The sequence below is a fragment of the Puma concolor genome, chromosome D4, assembly GCF_028749965.1.
Source record: "Puma concolor isolate L17-30 chromosome D4, mPumCon1.1.hap2, whole genome shotgun sequence".
NCBI classification, from domain to species: Eukaryota; Metazoa; Chordata; class Mammalia; order Carnivora; family Felidae; genus Puma; species Puma concolor.
Window position 1 is genome coordinate 81,267,242 of NC_141679.1, and position 27,318 is coordinate 81,294,559.

At 41.5% G+C, this 27,318-nt stretch overlaps 1 protein-coding gene and 2 long non-coding RNA genes across 11 annotated transcripts in view; 1 reads left to right on the forward strand and 2 right to left on the reverse strand.

Moving 5' to 3' along the window:
- STOM (stomatin) overlaps positions 1–8,403 on the reverse strand; it is a 32,578-nt gene extending 24,175 nt beyond the window's left edge. Inside the window, exon 1 of the mRNA XM_025926616.2 lies at positions 8,248–8,403. Coding sequence (XP_025782401.1) covers positions 8,248–8,308 — 61 coding nt within the window. The 5' untranslated portion in view covers positions 8,309–8,403. The remainder of the gene's footprint in view (positions 1–8,247) is intronic.
- LOC147575031 (uncharacterized) lies at positions 2,894–6,675 on the reverse strand. The gene is made up of 2 exons (XR_015243005.1): positions 4,990–6,675; positions 2,894–3,176 (listed from the first exon to the last, which is right to left on the reverse strand). It is a non-coding gene; the product is annotated as an uncharacterized LOC147575031 (long non-coding RNA).
- Positions 8,404–8,658: 255 nt separating the features above from the next.
- Positions 8,659–27,318, forward strand: part of LOC147575032 (uncharacterized) — a 98,890-nt gene continuing 80,230 nt past the window's right edge. For 4 of the 9 annotated variants that reach the window (XR_015243013.1, XR_015243007.1, XR_015243015.1 and 1 more), the window contains exons 1-2: positions 9,637–11,594; positions 11,934–12,013. This is a non-coding gene — a long non-coding RNA (uncharacterized LOC147575032). Of the gene's footprint in view, positions 8,871–9,187; positions 9,355–9,636; positions 11,595–11,933; positions 12,035–27,318 lie in introns of those variants that run through there. The other 5 variants (XR_015243011.1, XR_015243012.1, XR_015243009.1 and 2 more) reach the window with 5 other exon arrangements.

A 27,318-nucleotide genomic window follows, 5' to 3' on the forward strand; every position in this document is an offset into this window, starting at 1 on the left:
GTTCCATCTAATGAACAATTAGGTTCCAATTTTCTCAAATAGAAACTTGCTGCAATGCATATATGCTTAGCAAAACTTCCATGCATCCTTCCTGTGTAAACGAATTTTGTTGAAAAGATAAAATCACACAATTCTTAAATTTTTCTCATTCTGGAGGTATATTTTATAATTAATAATAACCATTTGTTGAATGTTTATCACATGTCGGCCACAAGCAGGTTCCTCACATACCTTCTTTCTAACATTTACAAAAATTTGTAAAGTAGGTATGAAAAACTCCTCCTGGACTCCCAAAGTAATAAAAGCAAAAGACTTTCTGGGAAGAGACAGAAGGAAACAAACAAAATCACGAAACAAACAAACAAAAGTTGCACAGTAATTTTTGTTGGGTTGGCTCCCAAAAAAGCAGTAAAATAATCTTTTCAAGAGGATGACGCAGGCATAATTTCAGAGCACTCCATGTTGTTAATGATACTGTATCAGCTGATTCACTTTAAGATCTACTGAACTTGGCATTGCTGGAGATCGTGTGGATTAATAATAAATTCCATTTATCTTTGGTATTTTATTCTAAAGTTCAAAAGATTAGATGTCCTCTTCAGGGAAAGGCCAGAAAAGTCTTCCACAATATCTGAAAATCTAACTCAGGGTCATTTGTATCATTATACACAAAAAAGAAAAGAACCAGCCCAAGGATTGTTGCAATGCCTGAAAAGCAGCATTTCAAGGACAATCTTTTCCTTCCCCTTTCCCGGAATGCAAGAGAAACACTTCACTTTGTGTTGTCAAATGCCAAGAACAGTGCAGTTTGGGTGGGGAGAGACAAGAGGGCTAGGCGTTTGGCCTCAAAAACACATACTAACAGCATGGTCTTAACAGCACTTTTTTAAGGGGCAACAGTTGGTGGAAGTGAAAGGTCTGGGCAATTTTTCATTTTTCTTAAAAGCATAAATATTCAGGATATAAGTGTTCTTTTTGGCCACCACTATCCCCCACCAGAGATTCTACATCAGGATTTGCCACACTTTTCTGTAAAGGACCAGAAACGTTAGGCTTTGTAGGCCATAAGGTCTGTTGCAATTACTGTGCACCACAGAAGCAGTCACAGGCAATATGCCCATGGGTGGGCAGGCTGTGCTCAAGTGAAACTCATGGGTATGGAAATCTGCATCTCATATAATTTTCATGGATAACAAAATATTCTCCTTTTTAAACAAAAAAAAAAAAAACAGCTTATTTATTTTAAGAGAGAGAGAGAGCGCGCGCGCGCACGCGCACGCATGCAGGGGAGCGGCAGAGAGAGGGAGAGACAGAATCCCGCGTACCATTAGTGCAGCCTCGATCTCTAGAACTGTGAGATCATGACCTGAGCCGAGATCAGATGCTCAACTGACTGCACCACCGGGGTGCCCCAATATTCTTTTTTGAAAAGACCACTTATAAATTTTTTTTTTAATGTTCATTTATTTTTGAGAGAGACACAGACAGAATGCGAGTGGGTTGGGGCAGAGAGAGGGGGAGGCACAGAATCCAAAGCAGGCTCCAGGCTCCGAGCTGTCAGCACAGAGCCTGACGCGGGGCTTGAACTCACAAGCTGTGAGATCATGATCTGAGCTGAAGTCGGACGCTCAACCAACTGATGCTCAACCGACTGAGCCACCCAGGCACCCCTGAAAAAACCACTTAAAAATATAAAAACTATTCTTAGCTTATGGGCTATGGCCCACAGGCAATAGCCAGGCAATCAGCCTGGCAATCAAAAACAGCAATCAGCCAGATCTGGTCCACAGGCTATATGGCCCGTCCCTGGTCCAAGTCCTACAGCTATGTATTTGAGGAGAACATCATGAGTTAAATAATAGATTTGATCTTTCAGGTTTTCAAGTAAGGCTACAGTTTTCATTCAGATCCTCTGTTTCTCTCTCCTTTGTTTTGAAACAAGGGCTTTAAAAGACTTGATGAAGTAAAAATTCAAGGTAGGCCAAACAGGCCAAAGGGCAGGGAAATATGCAAATGTCAATATAAGACATATTTCATTAATGATGACATATACCAATTAATCAAAATTTTACTACGACTGAGTTTTTCAAATGCCTGGAATTTACAAAGAAAGGCAAAGAAGGGAAGGAAACAACAGAAGAAAAGGACAAGAAGAGAAATGGAGGAAAATAAAGGGAAGAAAAAACAAAAATGAAGGCAGCACTCTACAGAAACATTACACCAGGTGGGGTGGGAGACGGGCAGAGCTTAGCACACAATAGGGGCTCAATAAATTCATGTTAAAGAAACAATGGTATTTAGTTGGAGGCTTTCAAAGCAAAGGAGTGCACACACTGTAACCCGCCTTTCAAATGATTATTTTAATTACAGTTCTTCGAATGCCCTAATCCTGAAGCCTCTAGGGAAGAAATTATTCTCTGGGCCAGAGTGGCTACAGGCCAGATGATATCAAGTTAAGAGCCATGACTGGAGATCCTACTTTTTCTTCCTTATTATAAACCATCCATGGCTACAAATACTGGATGAAAAGAACCGACACTGGGGCGCCAGTGTGGCTCAGTCAGTTAAGTGTCCTACTCTTCGCTTCGGTTCAGGTCATGATTTCACGGTCTGTGGGATGGAGCCCTGCTTTGGGCTGCGTGCATACAGAGCAGAGCCTGCTTGGGATCCTCTCTTCCTGTCTCTCTCAAAATAAATAAATAAACATAAAAAAAAAAAAAAAAAGAACCAATCCTGGTGAACCATTATGGGATCTGAATCACAAATCTTAAACTGTATTTACCATGAGATATTAGAAAAAGGGAATGGACAATTCCTTTTAAGAAAGATTTCCAGTACAAGTTGAAATAAAGGGAGTCTTTTGCTTCGCTCAAAAAAGAGTAAGGAACTTAAATATGTGTAAATATTTTATTTCCCAAGCATCTTGGGGATTTTCTGTAGCTTTCCTTCATTTGACTATTTCCAGCCATAAAGCAGGAGGAAAAAGAGGTTGAGTGTCATGAATAATTTTAAATTTGAACCTTCTGAGTCTTAAATAGGGCCCCCCCCCTCTCCTAATTGCCTATTACACTTCACCCTCTCTAAAAAGGTGAGAGCGCCTGGCTGGCTCAGTAGGGTAGAGCGTGCGACTCTTGATCCCAGGGTCATGAGTTCAAGCTCCACATTGGACGTGGCGCCTATTTAAAAAAAAAAAATCGCATTTATAATTATTCTTTTCAAGGTCCATCTTCTTCACAGATTTTGGTCTTCTTAAAACAGTATAGCATGATGGCTTCAAAGCTGGCTTTGCCACTTATTAGCTGTGTGATTTTGTGAAAGTATCGGACTTCTCTGCACTTTAGTCTACTTGCTTAAAAATAGAGCTAATAAGAGTACCTCCTCAGAGGGTTATCGTGAAGAGTAAATGAGCTAATACAATAGACATCTAGAGCATAACAGGTACTCAAAAAACATTTGTCAAGTAAATAATTGCTGAATGTGCTGAGGGATTCCGCTGTTTCTTCGGGGGAAAGGAAAGCCTTTACATGAGGCAAACTTGATCTACACGTCAGCAGACAAGACCCAAGAATACAGTGTAGACCATCCTCTCTCCCAAAGCAGTTGTCAGAGTGAATACGTGTGACCTGAATATGGCCCACAGCTGGCAAGATAAAAACAGTCATTTCCAGAAAAACTGGAGAGAAAAACAATTTCATAATGGTATTAAGTTAATTACATTTAGACTAGTCCTGAGATCTATTAAGAGAACAAAATGCTCCTACTTCTGCTGTTGTTTTGGTTGTTTTTCCCAGCTCCTTTTCTTGGACATCTTAAAAGCATCTAGAATTAAGTTTTTCCCATAAAAGTCTTTGGAGGGCAACATCATTTTAACTACAGAGTGAGAAACCAGGGGCTCCTGGCTCGCTCAGTCAGCAGAACATTGAAACTCTTGATCTTGGGGTCATGAATTCAAGCTCCACACTGGGCATAGAGCTTACGTTAAAAACAAAATGGGGAAGGGGCGCCTGGGTGGCGCAGTCGGTTAAGCGTCCGACTTCAGCCAGGTCACGATCTTGCGGTCCGTGAGTTCGAGCCCCGCGTCAGGCTCTGGGCTGATGGCTCAGAGCCTGGAGCCTGTTTCCGATTCTGAGTCTCCCTCTCTCTCTGCCCCTCTCCCGTTCATGCTCTGTCTCTCTCTGTCCCAAAAATAAATAAACGTTGGAAAAAAAAAAAAAAGCTTTAAAAACAAAATGGGGAAGAGTTGCATAAGGAAACTAAATCATAAGGTTCCCCATTCTCAACTGAGGCCAAAAAGCTAAGCAGCGGCTAAGAGTTCAGGATTTCGGTGTCAGATTCCAATTCTACCACTAACTTTTCTCACCAGAAAAAGGAGGGAAAAGAACACTCATCCCATATAAAAACAAACGTAAAGTGCTTGACACTCAGGCAGTACTCACTAAATAGCAGCTGTTATTTTTATCACAACTTTCAGATCACACTGATACAGCTTACAGGAATAAACTTTTTAGTAAGTGAATTGCCTTCTGGGACCTGCACACCCCAAAGAAAATACCAAGGCTAACAATCTGCCTGGGGACTCTGTCTCTGGAGGAGAAACAGACCACATTTGGGCAGGTAAATCAGAGCTCTAAGCCTTCTTGGACCATCTTTCATACCACTCTTTGTCTATAAATTTTAGCTTCCTGCATAATTACCAGGTTTTCTGAACAGTCACTGTTAAATTTTCTCATTTGATTCTTGAAACCTTGGGAGACAGTTACTGTGGTAAGATTATGCCCAAGACAGAGATGAGGAATTGACTCCGGAGGCTGAGACTTGCCCAAGGTGACCCAGGTAGTAAGGGATGATATTGAGAGCTCAGTTCAGATCCTTGAATTTTGAATTCCACTCCCATTTCACTACACTATGCCATCTTACCATAAGTGCATTCACAACTGGGCAAGGTTGGTATAATTTTTATTGTGTGATATTTTGCAACAGATACTTTACCGCTCACATCTTCAAAGGCTAATCTACGGAAACGGCAGGCCAAATGCTTGGGGTTTAAGTTTCTTTACTAGCCCCGGAAGACAGACAACGATTCAGAAAGAATGGGGGAAGGAGAATTGACACATACTTCCTTTTTGCTATTGACTATAATTTCTACGTTTTCTCTTTCCACACTTCACAATGTATTATCATGGCAACCCAATATATATACATGTATCTACACACACACGCCAGCTTTAGTAGACTTGGTCACTGGTTTGAGTTAATTTATGACCATTGATGGTTTAACTTGGCTTAATTATTAAAGAAGTTACAAAGTTCTCCCCAATCTGATCAGCTGTAACAACTGAAATAAACAAATAAGTCCCTTGATTCTGCTTATGTTCAGGCATTCTCCCAAAGGGATATATTCTGTTGACAGGTCTCTCAATTATAATAATACATTTGTGATCCACCTGCATTATTTCATTACAAAGTGAATGCACTGGCTTTAAGAAAAAGTAATCTTGCCCTGAGTTTGGTCCCATTTACATTCCTAAGACTAATTGTTAGCAAAATCATAACAGGATAGAGTTTGGGCTTTTATATTCCACTGTTTCCTTCAGAAGCAGCCTTCTGGGGATGTCTTATTCAAGAGGTCTGTATTGAAGCTAGGTTCTTCTGGGCTTTCTTTGTTCTCCCTCCCCTTTAGTGAAGCACTGGTGTTTGACAAGGTCCTCTGTTCAGGTACACATTTAAAATTTTTTTTAATGTTTATTTTTGGAGAGAGAGAGAGCAAGTGGAGGAGGGACAGAGAGAGAGGGAGACGCAGAATGCAAAGCAGGCTCCAGGCTCTGAGCTGTCAGCACAGAGCCCGACGTGTGGCTTGAACTCACAGCCATGAGATCATGACCTTAGCTGAAGTGGGACACTTAACCCGACTGAGCCACCCAGGTGCTCCTGTTTGGGTACACATTTTGGAGGTAGCTCTAGGATAGGGAAAATGGTTTGGAGAAATCACAGAGCCCAGGTTTGAAACCTAGCTCTGAATCACACACATGTGTGATTTTCCTACTCTGAGCCCCGGTTTTCTTGCTGTGAAATGGTGGATAATGTCTTCCTTGTGGAGCCGTTAAGAGGATTGCAATTAGATAATGTTTGTAAAGCACTTAGGCTGTGTTTGACACATGGCAAGCACTCAATCAAATCTTTTTAATAAATTCTAGTAATGGCTTTTGTACCTGTGTTTACACACACACACGCACATATGTATTTATATTTACATATATATATATTAAAGAGGCAACCTAGACTATGCAAAATTTTTTTGGTATGTATAACTTTCTGAGGAGTTTTCATTAGATTCCGAAAAACATTTCTGTCTTAAAAAAAAAAAAAAAGTTAATCATAGAACCAAGAAAAAGAAATTAGAAATGGAAACTAGTCTGTGACGATGAAAAACAACTAAAAAAGGGGGATATGAAGTATAAATAAAAGTCACGTGTGTTCCCAAAGAACCTCTATAAACAGATATCTCACTGCAGTTTCACCAAACTGCTAAAACTGTCCTCACAGTCCTTCTGTCTCCCACCAGAAGGTCAGGGCACAGAGGAAGGGATCCCACCCACCTTCCTATCTAGGAAAAGACAACCAGCTATGAAAGAGGTGGACAGCAAGTTGTAGAGTCAAACTCAGATTTAAAATATGGCTCCAAGGGGCGCCTGGGTGGCGCAGTCGGTTAAGCGTCCGACTTCAGCCAGGTCACAATCTCGCGGTCCGTGAGTTCGAGCCCCGCGTCGGGCTCTGGGCTGATGGCTCAGAGCCTGGAGCCTGTTTCTGATTCTGTGTCTCCCTCTCTCTCTGCCCCTCCCCGGTTCATGCTCTGTCTCTCTCTGTCCCAAAAATAAATAAACGTTGAAAAAAAAATTTTTTTAAATATGGATGGCTCCATTACTTATCAACGATGTGACTCTGAAGTAACAACCTCTTTGAGTATCAGTTTCTTCAAATACAGCCTTCCTGTTACACTACTGATTTGGGAAGATAACTCTCCGAGGTGCTTAGCAGAGGAAAGTGAGGGATAATTCTGTTGATGCTCCTGGGAAGCATCACCGGGCAGAGGAAATGGGACTTAAATTAGATGGGTTGACAAGGCTGGCTTTACAAATAATCAGAATAAGTCAAGTCCATTGCAGTGTTCTCTGTGGGGTGCTGGAAAAGCCCACCCAGCCCCCTAAACTGTCTTTCACCATGTCTTCCGGCCTGAAATTCCATCCTTAGAAATAATTCCTTCGGATTGCTATGAGCCAGCTCCAGGGAGGGAACCAGCACCCCTGGAGGTTTGTCACCTCTGTTGGAACCCCCACCCCCAAGGAGTTAGCCAATAAGGGTTCAAGGTGACACCCCTCTCAAGAGTATTAGTTCCTTCACAGGGGAACAAGACTGAGCCACTCAAGACAGGGAAGGCCCCAGTAGGGTGGGGGTACTTATGAGTTCCTTGTGAGAAACAAAAGCCGCAAAGGCGAGGTCCCCAGGACAACTGGAGTAAAGAGGGGGCAAGATAGGGCAGAAAGTGAAGCTGGAAAGAGAGGGGAAGAATGTCAAAAAGAGACGTTCTTTTCTTCGCAAATATAGCAAATATACGTGAGGGGTTAGGGGAAAATCTCACAGGTCGGTCTTGCTTCTTGATATGAAATTGGCCAGGGGTGGGGCTGGGGGAGCAGGAGTTCCTTCCAGCTCCGGAGAAGGGGGGCTCACTCATGGGGTTAGCCGAAGGCTGGCTGGAGGAGATGACCTCCGAGGGGTGGGAAGGAAAGGGGAGTCGGGAGACAGGAGACGCGGGATCCTGAGTGTGGGGTGCAGATTCGCGCCCCGGCTTCACCACTCGCTGGCCCCGAGTCACTTGAGCATTTCCTTGCCCGCATGCGTGCCACGAGATAATGAACGCAAAGCGCTGGCACAGGGCCAGGCATCTGGCAACCGCTGGAGCACTCGAGCCTCTGCTATGGCTTTGGTATTGGAAACGTGCCCTGCAGTGGGTGCATCCTCTGTGTGCCAGGCACGCCGCTGTGCACTCTGCACCCTAACATCCCTAAACCTGACGCCCAGCCCGCGAAGCAGGGTTCGCTATTCTCAGCGTCACCGAAGCTTAAAGCAACGGTCGCACGGCTTAAAGCGGCGGAGACGAGCCTGGGACTCCCAGGCTGGGTCTCGTTCGCGAGGGAAAGGTTGGGGGGGGGGGGGGGCGGCGGGGGGCGGCGGAGACGGCGCGGGGCTCACCCCTGAAGGAGTCGGGGAGCCTCCGGGCTTCGGCATCCCCTGTGTGCCGCTTCTCAGACATGCTGCCGGAGCCGCAGACGCCGTTCTCGTCTCGTCGCCGAAGCTGGAGCCGCAGCCGCGAAGAATGCCCGGCGGAGACCCGGGGACAAGACCCAGGCTGCAATCCCGCCCCCGCGGGACTGGCCAATCCAAGCTCAGTACGGAAGAGGCCACGCCCCCGCGCCCCGCCCGTCTTCCCTCCCCTCCCGCGCAGCGGCTGAGTGGGTGCCTCCCACGCGGTCCGTGGACTGAGGGGCGTGGTGTGAGGGGCGCGCCGGCTGCAGGCTGGGGTCCCGGCCCAGGGGCGGCACCGGAAGGGAGGGGAGGGCGGCGCAGAGCGCGGGGCGGTGGCTGGAGATTTTGGGGAGGGGGCTGAGTTGGGGGGAGCCTGAGGAAAAGGGGCCAACGGGGGGAGAGCAGCCCTCTGGGCAGACGAGTTAGAGGAAAATGGCGCCCTCCCTGGCCGGGTGGGGTCCGCGTGGAGGCGAGGAGGCGGAGGGGCCCGGGTGTGGCGGAGAGGACGAGGTGCGAGGGGGAGGAACCGACGCGACGCCCTGGAGCTGGAGGGAGTGAATCTCAGGGAGGTGCGTTTATTCCACAGGCTGTAGAACACGTGGCCCGTGCCCAGCGGCGGGCTCGTGGTTGTGGGGTAGGGTGGGCGAGCGGCAGACGCGGTGCCCGCGCTCTTGGAGCTTATAGGCCGGCGGCGGGACGGGCCGCAAACAAGTAAACTAACCAGCTCTTTACACGAGCGAAGAATGCGGCGAAGGGACCGAGGTACTCGGAGAATAGCAGAGGGCGTCTGCTTGTTTAGGGAGCGCAGGGAAGGCCTCTCCGTAAAGAGGGGACATTGAGGTGTGACCTGAATTTGAGACGGGGGGGGGGGGGGGCGTCAGGCAGGGTTGGAGGTCAGAAAGGAAACCCCAGGCTCAGCAGCTGCAGGGGTGTTCCCAACCTCAAGTTTTGTGTTGGGTGGCGGCTGAAACCTTCCACTCGAAAACCAGGCTGTGTTTCTCCGTGACTTGTCCTGATGCCAGACAGTCAAAGAACGTGGATGTGCACAAGAAGGTGCACTTTTAAAAGCCATTTTATTTTGGGGCGCCTGGGTGGCGCAGTCGGTTAAGCGTCCGACTTCAGCCAGGTCACGATCTCGCGGTCCGTGAGTTCGAGCCCCGCGTTGGGCTCTGGGCTGACGGCTCAGAGCCTGGAGCCTGCTTCCGATTCTGTGTCTCCCTCTCTCTCTGCCCCTCCCCCGTTCATGCTCTGTCTCTCTCTGTCCCAAAAATAAACATTGAAAAAAAAAATTAAAAAAAAAAAAAGCCATTTTATTTTGAAATAAACAGGTATCACAAGTTGCAGGGAGTGTACGGAGAGGTTGTGTGTACTCTCTCTATCCACTTTCCCCCAGTGGTTACACCTTACTTACCTGGTAGGTATCAGAGTATGGAAATTGACAGTGGCACAAGGTGTGTGTGTGTGTGTGTGTGTGTGTGTGTGTAGTTCTGTGCCTTTCTATCCCGTGCTTAGATTGGTGTAACCACCACTGCAACCAAGTTCCAGAGCTATGCCATCACCACCAAGATGTCCCTTGTGAGGAGTACATTTTTCTTCTTTTTAGTCTGCTCAGTATTGGGTTGCTTCATACCCAACGCTTGTGGTATTTGGTTAATACGAAATGGTAGACTTTCTGATCTTAGGTCTGGAGGCTTGTGGCTGTCAGGATGGAAGGTGAAGCAGGCAGGGTTCTAACAGGTTGTTAAGACAGGGGCTGATCCTCTTTGCCAGTATGTGATCAAAGCCTGATGCAGAGCTGTAAAGTTGACTTCCGGTCACATATGGGCAAAGAACTCTTTGTATTTTCCTGGGTGTGGAGCACAGCTTGTGCAGTCGTTTGGTTTATAAGGCTCCTGGTGAAGATAAGGAGGGGAGTACAGTAATTAATGATCCGTCCTCTCTAAATCATCCTTGAGAAAATCCACAGCTTCATTTTTTCCATTCTGCAATGAATAAGCCCCAGAGGCATGTACTTCCTGTTTATGATGTGGTTCCCAGGAAAAAGGAGCAAACGCACCAGTAGCTGACGAATCGCTTCAGTAAAGGAGGGCTTGATTACAAACTGCATATCATGAAAAACCAGCTTTCATTTTGCTGGAAAAGAAAATGTTTCCAAATGATTTGGATGTTTTCTACTCCTACTTGCTCTCTTTGCTCAAGTCTCAAAGCAATCCCAACAGCATGACTCCTGGAGAATTAGAAAAGAGACTTCTCCCTTTGGGACAAAGACTTTGATAAACACTTGTTGGCTAGGGTTTCAGATTGCATCAGTTCAGGGAACTCATTCCAGGCCCCAGACCAAGAACAAGCTTTGACTTGATTTCTAAATTGCTTTCAGGATGATATTTCCAGATCTTGATTTTTAAAATGCCAAATTTTGCTTGCCCATGAAACTGGTGGATTCTGGTTTTCTCACGTGTATTCCTGTAAAAATGTATTAATTAAATATACTTTAAAAATAAATATCATCCTCTTCCTTTGGGAGAATTTTTAATGCTAAATTTTCTTCCAGTAATGATTAGAAGTTAGAATGGTTTTTGAGAACTTTATGTTGTAAAAATGGCTTATAAGAACTTACATAAAATTAAAAATAATTGGAAGAGAGAGTTATCTACAATCTTATCACCTCTAACAGAACTATTATAATTTCGGTGAATTTTTTGCTCTAGCAGTTGCTTAAAGGATATTTGCATGTAAGTTAAAATCATGTTTCCATGATTCTTTTATGTTTTATTTTGCTCTTATTTCCCTAGCATATTTAGGGAACCAAATTAAGTATTGATTGATGGTGATAGTGATGATATTAAGACATGGATTTGGTTTAAAGAAATACATGCACCATGAAGCCATGTAATTGAATAAGTCAGAAGGAAATTTAGTCTGTCTTTTTCCTGTGTCCACTCAAGACATGCTTTAATAACAACAGGAGAATCATTGTTTATTTTTTTCCTTTAAATTGTGAATCCAGGCCGTTCTCGATGCCGTTAGTGGCATCAGCCAGCCAAATACTTTGGAGGGAACATCAATACCAACAAGTTACATCTGTTTGTGGCATTTTCCTCAGGATGGGACTAACAAGTTTGATCTGTTTGTCTATGTGGATTAATTCACATTTATTGTATTACAGCAGCATTTTAATCTTATTAGCTCTTCTCTTTAGGAAATTACTCCTGGAATTGAATCATACCAAGAATTTCACCAGAGGATTTTATACATTTGGGCTGTGGCAGCAGACCAATTAAACCACAGAGCTGGTAAGAGCAGCGAGAGTCCAGGTTCTCAGGTCTTAGGAGTATAAAAAGCATTACTGAAACATTGATGGTATTTAATAGAGCATCTATAGGAAGGCTTTTATTACTCTGCTTTATTTATTAAGAAGCTCATTTAGCAAATATTTGTTGAGCACCTATTATGTGCTAGGCATCGCTCTAGGTACTTGGGATACATCAATGAACAAAAAAAGATGAAAAATCCTATCCTCCTGGAGCTTACATTCTAGTATTCCTTTCTAATTTTATTAGTTTGCTAGGGCTTACACAACAAGGTACCACAGGCTGGATGGCTTAAATAACAGAAGTTTATTTTTCTTACAGGTCTAGAGGTGAGAAGTCCAAGATCAAGAGTGAGCAGAGTTGGTTTCTTCTAAGGAGCCTGAGGGAAGAATCTGTTCCAGGTCTCTCTCCTTGACTTTTAGGTGGCCGTCTCCTCCTGTGTCTTCACACTGTCTCTTCTCTGTATGTGTCTATGACCACATTTACTCTTCTTACAAGGATGCCAGTCATCTGGATTAGGGCCCACCCTAATGATCTCATTTTGCCTTAAGTACCTCTTTCAAGACCTTGTCTTCAAATACAGTCACATTCTGAGGTTCTGGGGGTTAGGATTTCGACATACGAATTTTAGGGGGATAGCCCATAATATCCCATATGACTATGGCGATCCAAATTTTTGTCTTTCTCATATCCACATCTCTGAGATATTCAGAACCGTTTATGTTTCCCTGCAAAATGTGTCCAGGTGACCTGTAATTATGAGCAATTATTTTTCTGGACATGATATATTTTTAGTAAATATTAAAAGGAAAGTTCTTCATTCAGAAGGATGTCTCTACTTGAAATGTTGTTCCACCTAGCCCGTAGTCTACTATTTTGGCAAAGATATAAATAGAATAAAGAGGGACTAAGTTGAAGAAGGGATTTGACAGGTTATTGTTTGGAGGTTACTAGGATTCATGGTAAAAAAATTTTTTTTCAAACACTGTATATGAGGGAAAAGAGAGGCCTATATAATGACATTATTTTGGGTAATTCAAGGAATACCATTACCATCATTTACCATCCCCACTAGTTACTAATTATTATTATCCTGTGAGGAAACAGAGGGTTTACTCACTTGCCCAAGGTCTCACAGATTGTAGCTGGTGTCTGCCCCAAGTCTGTATGACTCCAGAGTTTAAACTCTTAACCGTTCAGAATAATAAAAAGAAACAAAAAGACTAAAATGTTCCTTACACATACACTTCTGAGGAGGCGATATATCTAAGTATACATAAATGAGTACTCCGGTTTGCCTTCAATCTTAATATATACTTATGTCTTGAGATGATACTTTTTGTTCAGTGTTTGTATCATTGTTGATTTCCTGTGTCACATGCATCTGTCTGTCTTAGATATTGAAGTTATAAAGGATAAAACCCACGACCAGGTCAGTATTTTATAGTTTATTTCATTGTATATCTTGAATTACATTGAAAATTTTAAATAACTGTTTAAAAGTTTGGCGTTTTTCTTATAACTTTATTTATTATTATTATTTTTAAAATATGATTTATTGTCAAGTTGGCGAACATACAGTGTATTGTCAAGTGGGGGTAGATTCCTGTGATTCATCGCTTACATACGACACACTGCTCATCCCAACAAGTGCCTTCTTCAACGTCCATCACCCATTTCCCCCTCCCCCCCATCAACCTTCAGTTTGTTCTCTGTATTTAAGAGTCTCATGGTTTGCCTCCCTCTCTGAAACTGTTTATTTCCCCTTCCCTTCCCCCATGGTCTTCTCTTAAGTTTCTCAAGTTCCACATATGAGTGAAAACATTATATCTGTCTTTCTCTGACTGACTTAATACCCTCCAGTTCTATCCACATTGTTGTAAATGGCAGGATTTTATTCTTTCTCATTGTCAGGTAGTATTCCATTGTATACCTAAAACACATTTTCTTTATCCATTCATCAGTTGATGGACCTTTGGGCCCTTTCCATAATTTGGCTATTGTTGAAAGCGCTGCTATAAACATTGAGGTACATGTGCCCCTATGAATCAGCACTCCTGTGTCCTTTGGATAAATTCCTAGTAGTGCTATTGCTGGGTCATAGGGCAGTTCTATTTTTAATTTTTTGAGGAACGCCCACACTGTTTTCCAGAGTGACTGCACCAGTTTGCATTCCCACCAACAGTGCAAGAGGGTTCCCATTTCTCCACATCTGCACCAGCGTCTGTTGTTTCATGAGTTGTCATTTTTGGCCACTCTGACCAGTGTGAGGTGGTATCTCAGTGTGGTTTTGATTTGTATTTCCCTGATGATGAGTGATGTTGAGCATCTTTTCATGTGTCTGTTGGCCATCTGGATGTCTTTTTGAAAAAGTGTCTATTCATGTCTTTTGCCCATTTCTTCACTGGATTATTTGTTTTTTGGGTGTTGGGTTTGGTTCTTTATAGATTATGGATTCTAACACTTTATCCGATATGTCATTTGCAAATATCTTTTCCCATTCTGTCAGTTGCCTTTTAGTTTTGCTGATTGTTTCCTTCGCTGTGCAGAAGCTTTTTATCTTGATGAGGTCCCAGTAGTTCATTTTTGCTTTTATTTCCCTTGCCTTCAGAGACGTGTCGAGCAAGAAATTGCTGCGGCTGAGGTCAAAGAGGTTGTTGCCTGTTTTCTCCGCTAGGGTTTTGATGGTCTCCTGTCTCACACTTAGGTCTTCCACCCAGTTTGAGTTTATTTTTGTGTATGCTATAAGAAAGTGGTCCAGTTTCATTCTCCTGCATGTTGCTGTCCAGTTCTCCCAGCACCATTTGCTAAAGAAACTTTTTTCCATTGGATGCTCTTTCCTGCTTTATCAAAGATCAGTTGGCCATTCATTTATGAGTCCACTTCTGGGTTCTCTATTCTATTCCATTGGTCTATGTCTCTGGTTTTATGCCAGTACCATGCTGTCTTGATGATTACAGCTTTGTAGTAGAAGCTAAAGTCCAGGATTGTGATTTCTCTCACTTTGGTTTTCTTTTTCAACATTACTTTGGCTATTCAGGGTCTTTCGTGGTTTCATACAAATTTTAGGATTGTTTGTTCTAGCTTTGAGAAGAATGCCAGTACAGCTGTGATTGTTATTGTATTGAATGTGTAGATTGCTTTGGGTAGTATTGTTAAAATGTCAATATTTTAACAATATTTGTTCTTCCAATCCATGAGCATGGAATATTTTTCTGTTTCTTTGTGTCTTTTTCAGTTTCTTTTATAAGTTTTCTATAGTTTTCAGCATACAGATCTTTTACATCTTTGGTTAGGTTTATTCCTAGGTATTTTATGGTTCTTGGTGCAATTGTGAATGGGACTGATTTCTTGATTTCTCTTTCTGTTGCTTCATTATTGGTGTATAGAAATGCAACCAATTTCTGTAAATTGATTTTGTATCCTGCGACTTTGCTGAATTCATGTATCAGTTCTAGCATCTTTTTGGTGGAGTCTTTTGGGTTTTCCATGTAGAGTATCATGTCATCTGTGAAAAGTGAAAGTATGACTTCTTCTTTGCCAATTTGGATGCCTTTTATTTCATTTTGTTGTCTGATTGCTGAGGTTAGGACTTCCAATGCTATGTTAAACAACAGTGGTGAGAGTGGACATCACTGTCATGTTCCTGATCTCAGGGGGAAAGCTCTCAGTTTTTCCCCATTGAGGATGATATTAGCTGTGGACTTTCCATATATGGCTTTTATGATATTAAGGTATGTTCCTTCTATCCCAACTGTCTTGAGGGTTTTTATTAAGAAAGGATGCTGTATTTTGTCAACTTCTTTTTCTGCATCTATTGACAGGATCATATGGTTCTTATCCTTTCTTCTGTTAATGTGATGTATCACATTGATTTGTGAATATTGAACCAGCTTTGCAGCCCAGGAATGAATCCCACTTGATCATGGTGAATAATTGTTTTAATATACTGTTGAATTCGATTTGCTAGTATCTTGTTGAGAATTTTTGCATCCATGTTCATCAGGGATATTGGTGTGTAATTCGCCTTTTTTTGTGGGGTCTCTGTCTGGTTTGGGAATCAAGGTAATGCTGGCTTCATAGAATGAGTCCAGAAGTTTTCCTCCCATTTCTATTTTTTGGAGCAGCTTGAGAAAGATAGGTGTTAACTCTGCTTTAAACATCTGGTAGAATTCCGCTGGGAAGCCATCTGGACCAGGACTCTTATTTGTTGGGAGATTTTTGATAACTGTTTCAGTTTCTTTGCTGGTTATGGGTCTGTTCAGATTTTCTATTTCTTCCCGTTTGAGTGTTGGTAATGTGTGTGTGTGTGTCTAGGAAGATGTCCATTTCTTCCAGATTGTCTAGTTTGTTGGCATATAATTTTTCATAGTATTCTCTGATAATTGCTTGTATTTCTGTGGTGTTGGTTGTGATCTATTCTCTTTCATTCATGATTTTATCTGTTTGGGTCCTCTCTCATTTCTTTTTGAGAAGTCTGGCTAGAAGTTTATCAATTTTGTTTATTTTTTCAAAAACCCAGGCCTTAGGTTCATTGATCTGTTCTACTGGTTTTTTTTGGGGGGGGGGATTCTATATTGTTTATTTCTGCTCTAATCTTTATTATTTCTCTTCTGCTGCCCTTGGGGTTTCTTTGCTGTTCTGCTTCTAGTTCCTTTAGGTGTGCTGTTAGATTTCGTATCTGGGACTATTCTTGTTTCTTGAGATAGGCCAAGGGGGCACCTGGGTGGCTCAGTCAGTTGCGCATCTGACTTCAGCTCAGGTCATGACCTCACAGTTTGTGAGTTCGAGCCCCAGAGCCTGCTTGGGTCCTCTGTCTCCCTCACTCTCTGCCCCTCCCCTGTGAGTGCTCTCTCTATGTCTCTCTCAAAAATAAATAAACATTTCTTGAGATAGGCCTGGATTGCAATGTAGTTTCCTCTTAGGACTGCCTTTGCTGCATTCCAAGGGTTTGGACTATTGTGTTTTCATTTTCATTTGCTTCTATCTATTTTTTAATTTCTTCTTTAATTGCCTGGTTGACCCATTCATTCTTTAGTAGGATATTCTTTAACCTCCATGCATTTGGAGGTTTTCCAAACTTTTTCTTGTGGTTGATTTCAAGTTTCATAGCATTGTGATCTGAAAATATGCTTGGTATGATCTCTTTTGTATTTATTGAAGGCTGTTTTGTGACCCAGTATGTAATCTGCCTTGGAGAATGTTCCATTTGCACTTAAGAAGAATGTTGATTCTGCTGCTTTTGGATGAAAAGTTCTGAATATACCTGTTAAGTCCACCTGGTCCAATGTGTCATTCAGGGCCATTGCTTCTTTATAGATTTTCTGTGTAGATAATCTGTCCGTTGTTGTAAGTGGAGTTTTAAAGTCACCTGCAATTACCATATTCTTATCAATAAGATTGTTTATGTTTGTGATTAATTGATTTATATATTTGGGTGCTTCCAAATTGGGGCATAAACATTTATAACTGTTAGTTCTTCCTGATGGATAGACCCTGCAATTATTATATAATGCCCTTCTTCATCTCTTGTTAGAGCCTTTAGTTTACAGTCTAGTTTGTTTGATACAAGTATGGCTACTCCAGCTTTCTTTTGATATCCAGTAGCATGATAGATAGTTCTCCATCCCCTCACGTTCAATCTGAAGGTGTCCTCCGGTCTAAAATGGTCTCTTGTAGACAGTATAAAGGTAGATCTTGGTTTTTTTTATCCATTCTGATACCCTGTGTCTTTTGATTGGAGTATTTAGTCCATTTCCGTTCAGCGTTATTATTGAAAGATATGGATTTAGTGTCGTTGTGTTATCTGTAGCCTTCATGCTTGTGGTGATGTCTCTGGTTTTTTGTAGTTTTGCAACATTCCACTCACAGAGTGCCTCTTGGGATCTCTTGCAGGGCTGTTTTAGCTCCTTCAGTTTTTGTTTGTCTTCTATTCTGAAAGATAGGCTTGCTGGATAAAGGATTCTTGGCTGCGTATTTTTCCTGTTCATCACATTGAATATTTCCTGCCACTCCTTTCTGGCCTGCCAAGTTTCAGTGGACAGGTCTGCTACTACCCTTATGTGTCTACCCTTGTAGGTTAAGGCCCACTTGTCTCTAGCTGCTTTCAGAATTCTCTCTGTATCTTTGTATCTTGCCAGTTTCACTATGATACGCCATGGAGAAGACCTATTCCTGTTACGTCTGAATGGAGTTCTCTGTCCCTCCTGGATTTGGATGTGTGCTTCCTTCCCCAGATTAGGGAAGTTCTCAGCTATACTTTGTTCAAGTGAACTTTCTGCCCCTTTCTCTCTTCTTCTTCTGGAACTCCTATCATACAGATATTATTCCATTTCATTGAGTCACTTAGTTCTCTAATTCTCCCCTCATGGTCTAGTATTTTTTTATCTCTCTTTTTCTCGGCTTCATCATTTTCCATAATTTTATCTTCTATTTCACTTATTCTTTCCTCTGCCTCTTCCATCCTTGTGGTCACCACATCTAGTTTATTTTGCACTTCATTTACAACATTTCTTAATTCATTTTGACTATTTTTTGTTCCTTGATCTCTGCAGCAATAGATTCTCTGCTGTCATCTATGCATTTTTCAAGCTCAGCGATTAATCTTATGACTATTGTAAGTCATAAGACTTGATCAGATATTATCTGTTTGATTTTGATCAAAATATATATGATCAGATATATCTGTTTGCAGCATTTCTTTAGCTGTCATTTCTTTGTGTAATTTCTTTTGAGGAGAATTCTTCCATTTTGTCATTTTGGCTAGTAATCTGTCCCTTATGTGTTTTAATAATTGTGTCTTGCACCTGTGAGCACTACTATATTGAAAAGGGGTCATACACTGCCCAGAGCCTGGCCCTCCAGGAAGTGTTTTTGGAGTGTGTTACATGCTCTCTGTTGTTGTGACTCTGGTTGCTTTATCTCCCTACTCATATTGATGTTTTGGACCCTGCACCAGGTGTGCTTTGATTTGTTCATTGAAGTAACTTTGGAAAAAAATTTTAAAAAAGAGGGTGGTGGTGGTAGAAGAAGCCTTATCTCATACAAAGAGAGAAATGACAGGGGTGGGGAAAAGGAAAAGAAAAGAAAATTGAAAGGCAGAGAAACTATATGGCTTAATCCAGAGAGAGAAGAAAATGAAGAAGAAGGAGATACAGAAGAGGTATAAAGAGAATACAAAAGAGGTATAAAAAGAATAGATTAAATATGTCTGCTTAAACAAACCAACAACCAGAATAACCAGACTACAGAAGGGAAGAAATAAGAGGAAGAAAAAGAAGAAAAAAATACACACACACACACACACACACACACACACACTACGAATTGACCAAGAATTAATTACATCAGAAAATGCAAAACCGCTGGCTGCACTGTCTGAAGGAGGGGCTGTCTGGCTCAGTCAGTGTCAGTCTTGCTCCCGCAGATACACAGTTACCAGGCACAAGGGGTGTGGTTTGGTGTGGATGGGTCCCGCCTCCATGGTAGCCCCTTGTCTCTTCCTTGAAGCCCCACCTTGTTGGTGATGGGGAGAAAAATGACAACACCCCAGTCTCTCCTCCCCAGACCGGTGTCCCAACCCACTCTGTTCAGGCCATCTTCACTGTGCTGCTGGGTGCTAGGGGACTGTTTTTTTCCACTCCACCGCACCTCCCAGGCGCTCAGCTGGGATTCAAACCCCGATGTCTTAAAGGATCCTGATCCCATGCTGCAGTTCTGGGGTAGAGCCACTCCACTCAGCCAGCTGACAAAGGGTCTCTGGCTGGCACGCAAGCAGGGTCTTTTGTCCTTGGAGCAGCTCTTTGCCATCTTCCCATAGCACTCACGGGAGGGGATTGCTTTCTCTGACTGTGGACTGCACCTCTGAGCTAGGTACCGAGCCCGGGGCTGGCCCTCTCCCTCTCCAGGCACAGGAACAGGGCCACCTGCCAGTCCAGAGAAAGCCCCGCAGTTAGAAATTGAATCTTTCTCTGTTTTTTTCCGTTCCCCTGTCTGTGGTTTTTTTCTTGTCCAAATACAACCCTACACTTCCACAGCCTCTCTTTCTCTTCCTTTTGTCTCACCACAGAAGGGGCTCCCTCTCCTCCATTCCTATGCTGCCCATTTTATCTTTCCTAGTGCAGCCACACAACTATGGTCCGCTAAGTTGTCTCTGTGAGCCCCTGGAGACATCTCTGTCACTCTGCATCCCAGACACTTGGAATTCCAAGTCCTCTGGTCTCAACACTGCTGTGTTTGAGGGACGAGGGATCTTTGGGTCCCCCTACTTCTCTGCCATATTGATCGGATCTGTTCTCATAATTTTAAAGAATAATTTTGTTTTTCATTTGTATATGATGAATAGGGCAGGTAAATTGCCTGGAGACATCAGGCAAGGCTTCTGTGGAAAGCCGAGTTTAGTGGGATAAATATAAGTTAGAAAAGGATACTTCAAGAATGCAGAAAAGCCCTGTACATGCATGGATATATGACAGAGCTTGATATTTTGGGGGAAAATGCAAGTAGTAAGGTACACAGGAAGTTGAGCAATGAGAGATGACCATGGACTAAATGGTACATGCCAAACTTAGAAGACAAACATGAAGCCTCTGGAAGATCTTAACAAGCGGGGTGGAATGAACCCTTCCTACCAAAGGTCATGTAATAGACCATCTGAATAGGCCTATAATTATTAAAGAAATGGAATCGATAATGAATAATCTAAAACGGAAAGCACAGGCCCAGATGGGTTCACCGGGGAATTCTGCCAAACATTTAAGAAAGAAATTACACCAATTCTCTACAATCTCTTCCAGAAGACAGAAGCAGAGGGAATACTTTCTAACTTATTCTATGAGGCTAGCATTATTCTAACACCAAAATCAGACAAAGACATTATTAAAAAAAACTACAGAACAATATCTCTCATGAATATAAAGTCTTCAAGTGTAAAGGTCTTCCACAAAATATTAGCAAATCAACCCCCAGAAGGTATAAAAAAATTATATACTGTTTCATGTAAAACGGTTCAACATTTGGAAGTCAGTTAATGTGATCCATCGTGTCAACAGACTTAAGAAAAATCACATGGTTATATCAATAGATGCGGAGGAATTATTTGACAAAACCCAATACTCATTCCTCATAAAAAGTCTTAGTAAACTAGGAATTGAGGAGAACTTCCTCAACTTAGTAAAGAACATGTACAAAAACTTACAGTGAACGGCATGCTTAATGGTGGGAAACTTGAAGCATTCCTGCTAAGATCAGGAACAAGGCAAGGATGACTTCCTCACCACTCCTTTTCAGCATCGCACTGGCAGTCCCAGATAATGGAATAAGACAAGCAGAGGAAGTAAAAGTATCCAGATTGGGAAGAGAGAAAATAAAACTCTGTTTGCAGAAGACATTATTGTCTACATAGAAAATCTATACTTGCACGCCTATGTTATTGCATGAGGAAGCAAAAGAAAAGGGGAAGTTACATAAATAAATGAAAGACCCAGAGCAAATAGTTTCACATTAAATATGGTATTATCTTGTTGTAGTTTTATCAGCTAATATATGAACATAAGGTTATTGAAATATATCAATCCCAGTATATCATTTGTGACTAGCTGAGCATAAAATATTTTTCACTACCTGTGAAGTCTTTTTTTTTTCTTGGACCTTCAGACATAATGGCCTTGAAGCTGCTGAATGCAATTACTAAATCATTGGGAATTTTATGGGTGGTATTTGTTAGTACACTGTATCTTTATTTTTAAAAACCTATTTTAAGAAGTCAGCAATGGTCATTTCAATATTGGCCTTTAAGTAATGCAAGGATAGTAATGTAGAAGTTGATTATTGTATCTGTGTTACCTATCTTTGTTCAGTACTGAATTCACGTAGGTCATGACAAATATTTTTTTTCCATGTTGACTAGTGTTCGTTTATAGAAGAGGCCAAGGAGTGGCATATTTGCTACTAAAAAATAATAGCTATCATATTTTAAGTACCTGCTATATGCCAGGAATCATGTTAATTGCTTTACCCAATTATCTCCTTTAATCCTTATGAAAACACTGCCTAGTAGCTCTCAACCCATTCTAAACGGAGGAAACTGAGATTCAAAGGAGTCAAGTAACTTGGTCAAGGTCACATGGGGGAGCAGTATGAGTAGTGGTTAAGAGCACAGGCTTTGTGGCTCTATTGCCTGCATTAGATTTCTTACTCTGCCGTTTCCTAGCTCTGTGATCTTGGGCAACTTACTTAACTTCTTTAAATTTCATGTTTCTCATCTGTAAAATGGAAATAAAATAATCCATGTAGTATTCTCAGCTCAGTGTCTGGTATATAGTAAGTACTTCAAAAGTGTTAGCAGTTATTAAAGGAATTGTATGTTACACAGGCATGCATTAATTTTATTATTAGAACAAAAAAGTGACACCACAGGTTTAAACTTAGGTCTCTCTGACCCTAAAGCTCCCTCATTTCCCTCAATTTAACACCATTTCTGTAAATGTTTAGAGATGGAACTCATTCTCTTTCAGTTGCTTAGATTCTGTGGAAAAAAAAAAAAAAGCTTTGCCAGTTTATAAGTCAGGATGGAGTAGATTATGTTGCATTAATAAACAAGTTTCATACATTTAAAAAAAATATCTTCACATTTTATTTATTTATTCCTTCATTCATTTTTACATAAATTCTATGCCCAACATGGGGCTTCATTCAACTCATGACCCTAAGATCATTAGTCACATGCTCTACCAACTGAGCCAGCCAGGTGCCCTGAACAACTTTCATATTTTAATGATTTATCGTAAAAATTATTTCTTATTCCCATTTCATGTCCTACATGAGATGACAGGGGCTTTTCGTCATAGTCCCCTAAGGATCTTGGCAGACAGAGGCTCCGTCTTGACGTGTCTCCACCATCACCAAGCCAGGGAAAAGGTTATGTAGCGATTTGTGCCCTGTCTCTTGAAGACGTCTGCTTGGAAGTGACTGCTGCTTCTATTTCATTGGCCAAGCCAGTATCATGGCCGGAACTAACTTTAAGTGAACAGGGGAAAGTATAGTTTTCTGGGTTCAGGGAAGAGGAGAACAGACATCAGTGAGCAGCATTAATGACTACTATACCAATAATTTGAACTCTAACTTCCTGATTTGATACTGATCTTTTCCATTTCTAAACCTGCCCCCATCTCTTCTTCTGTGTATAAATTCTTCGGTAAAAGCCTAAATATAGTTTTCAAAAAATGCCTTTCTTAGAGAGGCCCCACCCAAGGACTAGTGAATTGAAATATCAAAGAGTCAAACTCTGGATGCGTGTATTTTGAGAAACCTTCCCAGATGGTTCTGGTTTGCTCCCTGTTGTGACTATGCAGTTGTAAACTCATATTCATTTTCAGGGGTTACTCTTACAACAGATGGGAGGTGAAAACAGCTCTGAGACAGAGTTGAAAGGAGTGGAAAGAAGAAGGCATCAGGACAAAAATTATAAGTCAATCCCGCAAGGTTCTCAGCTCAGGCTTAACTGTGTTCACCGCAGAAGTCCATGTATCTTGGGCAAGCCTAGATGACTCCAGCGTTTCTTGTACGTAAGGGAATACCAATCCTCATTGAAAAAGACCTACCTCGTAATAAATCAAGGGAGACTTTACCCCTGCCCCAACTTTTTATTGAAAAAAGTTCAATCATATGGAAGGTTGAATGCATTGACCCACTACTTAATTCAACCAGCACTAGCATTTTGCTATATTTGTTTTATTTGCTAATTTTTTGATATCCACTGGTAAATGTTGCCTGAATCAATTATTTTATTGAGGGGCAGGGTTTGCCAAACAGTGATTTTCTGATTTTATTATTCCGTGTATGTTTAGTATCTAGCATTCTTCAATAAAGAAGAGCTTTCCTTTATCAACTGGAGATGAATTAAGTTTTTCCTAAAAAGGCAGAGTAAATGCTTGCCTCTTTAAAATAAGGAAGATTTTTCAGGAGCCTGTATTTGATTTAAGGACACTCAGCCAGCACTGTAGTAGACAGATGATTTGAGTATAGCAGAAGTGTATGCATATAGTTCTATGCCCAACTGTCAGACTCAGAATAGTAAACCATGGTGAGCTGCAGCGACAAATGGTGTAGAAATGATAGTGGCTGTATCACTGAAAACAGAAGTCAGCAGCATTAGTGGCAAGGCTTTGGAATTGTCAAAGGACAGGACCCACGGCACAGACAGCGGTGGTTCCGTGAGCCCCGGTCCCAGTTGGTGAGTCCCAGTGGCTGTAGTGCCATCAGTGTGCTTGGCAGCATGCCACTGTTTTGTTCATTAGCCACGGCAGGGAAGGTCACCAGCAGAGGAGCAAAATAGTGCCAACCAGAGGGTAACCAAGAGGATTTTTCTGTAGAGCATCCATGAAGCAGAGAGACTGGAGCTCTTAACGCGCGTGAAGAGGCAGAATCTGTGGCAGAGACGTGTCGGGCTGGTGTGATCGGAGAAGAAGTGCTGCATCTTACCAAGAACAGATCACACCAAAGAAAGGATCCTTTTCAGGCAAAGGAAACTCAAAGGAGAATGTGACGTCGGGAGTTGGAAAGTGATATACGGTGATGGCAAGTGGCTCAGGTTGAAAGAAATTCGAAGATACTAGTTGACTCGGTGAGGGAGGCAGGGGAGCTACAATAGTTGAGGAGTCAGTTCTGTGATCACAAATAGGATGCATCTCTCCATTTCTTCAAGTCTTCTTCTACTCACTGCCTTGTGGTTTTTTATGGTAGACCCTCAGATTCAAGAAAAGATAAATCCACATTTTGTTCCTGATAGAATTTACATCCCCTGAAAAGTTAAAATGGTCTAAATACGAAGTTTAATTTTAATCTGTACTGAACGTAGGAGTTGTGGTTACTACAAGTTAGCCAAACCATATAGAGCAATTAAGGAAATAATGATTGCTTTTTTTCCCTTTCCCTTTTAGCTTTTTTTTTAAAATATAAGAACAAAGTAACTATTTTTGTTACTGCACATTTCCTCTAAACATTGGTTTCTTGATGGAGAAAAGGAGACTTTTTCTACCGGAAGAGAAGCAGTTGAGAATTATTTCTGTGTTTAGTTCTGTTTTTACTATTTATTAACCAAATGTGCATACACCACAAGGAAAATAAAAAGGCAAGCCATGCACTAAATCATGGCAAACAATCTGCATTGTAATTTGCATGTCATAAAATTAAGGGGTAATTTTACACAAATTTCCTCAAAAAGCAATGAATTTAAATTATTCTTAGAATTCAACAAAGTGATTATAATGCAGTGTAGTTGAACTTTTACCTTTTTTAATTGTAAAAGCTACCATATTTTTATAGAGTGGCAATACAATAAGTAATAAAAGTGTTCGGTCGTGTCAGTGATTTTTTTCCCCCTTGAGTGAGGCTAATCCATTTCATGTTCCATAGGCACTCACTGAACCATTCCTAGCTCTATTAAAAGGTAATTTATTCAAGTGTTGAAATCATCACAAGATTTTTCTGAGCATTCTAGACCTTCCAAAGTGGCAGAAAGTTCGTTGTTGCCTCAGCAGTATCAGAGCATTGGGTGTGCACAGTTGTGTGACCACAAGGAAAGTGAGCAGTGTGGTAGTTGTATTCAGCAGAGTTCCTGTTTGAAAGACGCCTTCTCTCTGAGTCCTTCCTGTAAACCTTAATTTAGAAACAGATGAACCATAGCACTAACTGGAGAGCAGGGGGTGAGGTGTGGAAACAAGAGAAAAGGATGCTTTATTCTAAGTTTTGAAGCAACCCTAGGCAGTTTGCAAAGTGGGCCATTTTGTCCTTGACATCCTGTCCCTGCTCTTCCCCGCTTTTCCTCTACTTCATAGTGCAGTGGTGCGAACTTACCCTAATCATCACATTGCCCCAATCCAGCCAAGCATGTTTTCTGCCTCCAAAGCTCTCTTTGCACCAGAATTACCTACATTCCTCTCCCGGCGAGTCTCTGATATTCGAAAAATTCATTGAATTGAAATTTCATTGAATTGATTTGCCCTAACAAGTCTATGGATTATTAATAGCCAACCTCCTAACATTTTCAGATATAATTATTATTTTTGTGAAAAATACCCACTCACACCTAATTAGTTTAAATTTGAAGAAATTGCTTTTATTATAATGATGTATAAAGTTATATAAGCAGTTTCCAAAAAGGGCGTTTTTGGGGTTTCCTGGAAGACCGGTTCTACATGTGTTAGCAACCTAAGCTGTTCCAGCTTTTCCACAGCCTACATTCCTATGCATATAAGCCTGTGTGTTTTCAAGCTCTCAGTTATTTCACCCTTGATGATGGTAGTGGGGATGTTGGTTTTACTGTAGGAGTTGCTTGAGTTCTTTCCTATACCTTGGTTACAAGTTTGCTAAGTGCCTTTGTTACTAGGTTTCTGTCTTTTTTAAAAGTAATCTCTACATTCAGCGTGGGGCTCGAACCTACAAACCTGAGATCAAGATAGGTTTCTGTCCTGAATGACTCAGTCAAGGAAAAACAGATGAAGAAAAACATGTAATAAGCACTCTAATGAAGTGTCTTAAAGGCATTGAAATTTGGCTTTATTAATTTGCTCAGTAAATATTAACTAGATGCCTACTATGTGTCAAGAATAGCCTAAGTCCTGGGGATATAGTGAAAACAGACATGGTTCCTCCATGGAGCTTACTGTCTAATGGTTCCAGACAGTGGATTGCAGGTAACACGTCTTCAGGGAAATAGTAATTACATAGAGATCAGGCAAGAGGCAGAGACTTCCTTTCATATTTCATGATGGTAAAGTGGCATTTCATACTATGAAATGACAAAATAGCTAATCAAGTTATCTTGTGTGGTATTGGACTGTGTACTCACTGAGGAGGAAGTTCTGGGGAACCAGATGACTTTTGCCATAGAGCAATTTAAAAGGGAAGAGGAGTGATTGAACCATGAACTTTAATGATGTGGGATGATATAAAGCAAGCAGGTGACGTACTCAGCTGGCAAAAATATTTCCTTAGTGGAATGACTGTCAGAACTTTATGAGATAGTGTTGCAAAAAATCTCGTACGGTCATAGGGTTTTCAGAGGTATCTGAAAACCAAATTCAGAGATTGATTCCATGGTTTAGTAAATTATGTTAGTACGTGAATTCACATACTTTGCCAAGTATTTTATATGAATGTTGGGTTAAACCCACTTGGGGAAGAGAGGGATCTTGACAAATGGAATAGTGATACATGACAGAAACCAAGGCTTAGAGAACCCCCAAACTCCTAGGTTTATCTAAAACAGTTCTCAATTGTGGCACATCCATAGTTGAGTGTTACATCCACAAAAATTATAGGAGGATGCTCACTTATGCCATGAAAATATGGAGAATATTTGCAGGGATGGATTTGAGGGTTCTTGACCAAGAAAATGGAAATGGAATTTTTAGATGAAGCCAAATTAATCGATAAGATCACACTTGTCACTGTGGTTGCCTGGGTAGCCAGCTATATTTCTAACAGTGTACTGAGCTGGTTAATCCCCACAACACTGCAAAGCTGGGAATAATTTGGGCCAAAAGAAGGGATAAAAAATTTTAGGGGATAGCAGTGTGGGTTTAGATCTGTCGTGCAATCTGTCCCTGGACCCCTCAGAGGTGCCCTAATGTATTCGAGAAGACTCTCAGTTTAATTTTGCCACAAGGAATGGATTAGTGAAGGAGGTATCAGAATCTTTAAAAAG